The 4,450-nt window shown below is 59.8% G+C and overlaps 1 protein-coding gene across 1 annotated transcript in view; it reads right to left on the bottom strand.

Annotated features, from left to right (window-relative positions):
* The window catches only part of VDBG_02920 (conserved hypothetical protein), a gene marked incomplete at both ends in the record, with an annotated part of 1,957 nt that extends 881 nt beyond the window's left edge, over positions 1–1,076 (bottom strand). The window contains one exon of the mRNA XM_003006735.1: positions 58–1,076. Coding sequence (XP_003006781.1) covers positions 58–1,076 — 1,019 coding nt within the window. The remainder of the gene's footprint in view (positions 1–57) is intronic.
* Between the last annotated feature and the right edge of the window lie 3,374 nt (positions 1,077–4,450).

Raw genomic sequence — 4,450 nt, 5'->3', positions numbered from 1 at the left:
CCCGTCTCGGGCGGGATCTGCGAGGGCTTGACAAAAGGGAGGTGCGCCGGTCGGGACGTAGCGGGCATGCCCGAGACGGGCGGCGGCACAAGAGGCATGTGTGATTCTCCGATGGGTCTTCCCGTCGCCGACGATGACGTGGCGCTAGCAGGGCCGACCTGGGCAGCCTTCGTCTCCTGAAGGACCGTGGTCGTGGAGCCCACCAGAGGCATGTAGGTCTCACCGATGGGACCGCGAGCTGCTCCAGGTTGCGAACGCTTACGCGAGTTGGTCGTCCACATGGGATCGGGGGGGCTGTCAAGCTCCATGTTGTCAAGCTCCGAATCGTCCATATCGACATCACCGTCCAGGTCCCCATCTGCATCCGCATCGTGCATCGTGTCGCCGCGCTCGGCCGCTACCTTTTCCGCATGCTCCTGCATGTGCTTGTGCCAGTAGCCCAGGTCAGACGACTTACGTCGCGCGGCACGGGGCTGGCGTCCATGGAGGGCTTTGGGCTGCTCTCTGAGGGGCACGGGCGATGTGCTCGATGACAGAGAATCGTCGCCGGAGCTCTCGCGGAAGTAGAAGTGGGCGGCACCACCCTCCCGCGCCCTGCTGTTGGGAAAGGCAGCGAGGGCATCTTCGTGCATCTGGCGCTCGGCCTCCTTGGCAGCCCACTCCAACACATAGTTGCCTGCATTCTCATCTTCCGATTCACGCCTGGCACCCTTGTGCAGGACAGTCTGGTTGTGCGAGGACTGGTCGCGGGGTTTCCGTCTCGACTTGTTGCGCTGGACGTAAATGTGATTTGTGTAGGGGGTGATGTCGGTCTTATCAGCGGGCTTGGTGGCGGGGCCCGTGTCTCCGACTCGGCGGGTTCGTCTCGAGGTCTCGATCAACTGAGGGGCGAACCGCCTCTTGCCGGGCTGGAAGACGACTGGGTCGGGCGACTGTTCGCGAGGCGACGGTTCGGGCGTGAGCTCGTCTGTGTGTCCGCCGGGCTGCGTCTTAGGGGCCTGGCTGCGGACCGACTGAAAAGTCGTCTCGATAGGTACAGGGGCGAACCGCCTGCGAGGGGGGGCCGGATCGCCCATTGTACTCTGTGGTTGAGCTTCGTTCCTTTTTACCAAACTTTCTCTCTCGGGGCCGCTTGCGTCCGGGGAAAGGAAAAATGATCGATGTGGAATCTGTCATTGCTGGGCTGCTGTCGTCGGGTCGCCGGTGTGGGCATGCGAGCTCACGTTCTCGCGCGTCGATCAGGGTATTGTGGAGGGGTCGTCGATGATCAACGGTACTCGCTCCCAGAATTCGTTCTGAGTCGAAAAGTGAGCCACCTTGTTCGAAGACATGAAAGAGTGGAAAGGAATTCCGAAGAACCGTTGTAGTCGTGGTGTGGAGAAGAGAGCAGAAATATCTCTCAACAAGGGGCAGACGGGTGAAGGGTTGATCGGAGTTTATCGCCTGTCGTGCGATCCAGGAAAGGAAAGAAAGGTACTCGATGGAGTACTCTGGTGAGGAGGGGGAGGAGAGGGTATCGTTGCGTCGTCCTTGTGTAGGGAGAGGAAGAAGGAGGTGTGGCAGCCTCCCAGACGACAGAGGTCAAGAAGTCCGTCGGCCGGGCGAACAAGGTGCAGAGCCTTGAACGAACCAAAGGAGCGGTCACAGGTCGACGATGGGATAATAAGACTCGTTCTCGTTCGTGCTGCCCTGACAGAGCGTAGTAGGTGGTGGGTGGGTGGGCTGGCCCGGCTGGGCTGGCAGTGGTGGTGGTACCTACCTAGGCTTGCTAGGTAGGTACATGGATGGTAGTGGGCGATGGTCTGGTGGGTGGGTGTGGGTGGGGGAAAGGCGGTGGAACAGTGAGTTGGGGATTCCGTTCTGAGGTAGACAGGTGTCATTCGACTGTGCGAGCAGCGCGAAGAAGACTCTGATGGCACGGCTCTTGACTCATTCGGGCACCGAGTGGCGTAAGTGCCTCGGCTGGCCAGTGGAAGGGACCGCTGAACAGACCTGCTCGCGGGGCATGGCCGAGTGGTCGTCCGATGTCGCTCTTCTCGAAGCACAGTCGCCGTACATTCCTGGCACGGAGCAGATACATCACGTCAAGTGCCTCGCCTCAGGGCCTACAAGGGTCCCCCCCTCTTCTCACAGCGCCTTGCATTCCCATGCCTCCATGCATCCAAGCACAATGCCGTTGACATCATCCTCGGCTGCCCCCCCCCCCCTTCCCTTCCCCCTCTCTCTTCTAGGCTCATAGGCTGCTGGGCTGTCCTTATCTGGTAGGTATTTTCAGCAACAGGCCTAGACACCTGGGGCCTAGACTCTTCGTCTCCTGAGATTCCGCAGTTCTTTTCGTATCTAGTATCGATGTTGCTGCTGACCTTCGTGACGGCTGAGCTGAGAAGAGGGGACAAAGAAAGGGCACAATCGCTGAGGCTGGGGCCTGAGACAAATGATGATTCGAAGGGCCAGATTTGGAGACGGAGACAAGACGTTGGGCAACCCAAAAAAAAAAATGGCCCAGGCACGCGCCAGCCCAGGCGAGTTTAATTGCCCATCAGCTGCCATCGTGGCTTTCGCCGCATGTCCCGAGCCCATGGGGGGTGCCTCGTCCCCTCACACCCTCCCGATTCCAGCGGCCATCACCAGAGGCAACAACACGACTCGAGAAATAACAAGCCATGAAGACAACCCATCGTTGCGCGACCCTATTGATCTGGCGGTGGTTTTCTTTTGACGAAAAAAAATCCTTGCATAGTGCCTCAAACCTCTCTGTCTGGTTTCGTCGCCAAATGGCAGCCAGTGCTGACGTGCTCACAGCAAGGCTTTGCGAAGAAGCAACAGTACTCAACATGCAGAGGCCGGAGACAGAGGAGACGCACGTCGCAGCGCCGGGACCTGGTACCTGCTCTTGACTCTTCCTGTCCCAGATTAGCGGCCACACCTTCCGGATGTCTTCCGCTGCAGCACCAATCGCCGGGGGTTCCAGCTTGGTTGTGTTCGCTCATCATGCCAGGCCATGTTGGGACAGAAGAGGTGTGTGTACTGGTAAGGTACCCTGCTTAGGTAGAGAGAGAGCCCGCAGGTTCCGAACAGGGATGATCGATCACCTGTCAGAATGAGCCCGCCTCATCTGTGTGTTGGCAGCTGCTGAAATGCTGCGTTCCTCAGTCAAACGAGCTGCTCTCATTCCTCGCCAGCTGCTGTATACATCTCTCAACAACCCCCCCTTCAAGCAAAGAACCCCCACGTCCCCCCAGCTCACCTAAACATGTCTTCCCCATGGGCGAGCTCGGAGCGCCTGCCGAGAAAGACATGGCGTCCCTGTCTCCATTTGAGAACTGACGTAGACAGTAGTGACTGGTTTTCTGGTTGACTCTGACAAGGCCCATCCAGCGACCAGATGGCTCGGGATCTGGAATCGATGAACTCATCCAACGCCCGGCCTACATCTCGTCGGAACGGTCCCGCCCGCCACCAGCTCGTTCGAGACTCCTCAGTCTGCATGCCAGCAGGCCCGAAACTGCTGCACCTCGACCCCATCGACGGGCATATGCGACGGGGCCTGCTCCATAAGAAAGAGTCCAGCACCAGGTCGGTGAGCGTGCTTGCCAACGGGGCATAGCTCGAATGCAAGCTTCAGCACGCGCTTCCTGAGGTACAGTAGGAGTAGTGCCTAGTTGGTCTTCCAGGATTGTCGAAAGTCTACGAAGCACTGTACGATATCATCTCGACTGCCAAACTAGGACGGCAGAGCTCCTGACGAACTGCACACACAGTAGCACCATGTTGTCTATCTCTCGTGACATGGCATGCCAATCCATCCCCGTTCCTCAGCATCGACCCCTCGTCTCTTCTCACCACTTCCCAGCAAGCAAGCAAGCCAGCCAACATATCAAGGTCGACTTGATTGGGGGGCCTCCTTCTCACGCGATCCCGACGTGCGGCCGGACGTGCTCATCAATTGTAGACATCAGCCCAACAATCTCTTCCTTACCCACGCCACCTGTTGAGCATGTGTCACTCTCAACAGGCTTCCTACGCGACCAACGACCAACCCGCCTTCACGATACCCTCACATTCTCCCTTCCGATGACCAGCACTCGCGAACCACGCGCCGTCCGTCGCCCCGACGATTGGCCCACCCCTCGCGCTCGCGCAACCAGCCCCGTCGCCCTGCGTCCTCACCGCCCTCCCCTCCCCCGGCCGCACGAGCCAGCGGGGCAGGCGCGTGCCGGAACCTGGGCCCAGAGGTCCCCGGAGAGGATGAGGGGGCCCGCGCCCGTGCTAGGGGCTCTCCCTCTCTCTCTCTCCCCCCGCGTTTCGCTGGCGCATTTGAAGCTTGGTTTCCCGCCAGGATGCGCAGAGCAGCGATGCCGGCAAAGGGGGGGGGGGGGGCTGAGCCTCTCCCGTTTGGGATCTGGGCTTATCCTTGGTGTGGGGGGGGTGAGGATTGGGCGGGACGCCC

Source organism: Verticillium alfalfae, genomic scaffold (assembly GCF_000150825.1).
Source record: "Verticillium alfalfae VaMs.102 supercont1.3 genomic scaffold, whole genome shotgun sequence".
Classification (NCBI taxonomy): Eukaryota; Fungi; Ascomycota; class Sordariomycetes; order Glomerellales; family Plectosphaerellaceae; genus Verticillium; species Verticillium alfalfae.
The sequence above is the reverse complement of the archived record's forward strand: the minus strand, read 5'-3'. Positions and strand labels throughout refer to the sequence as shown.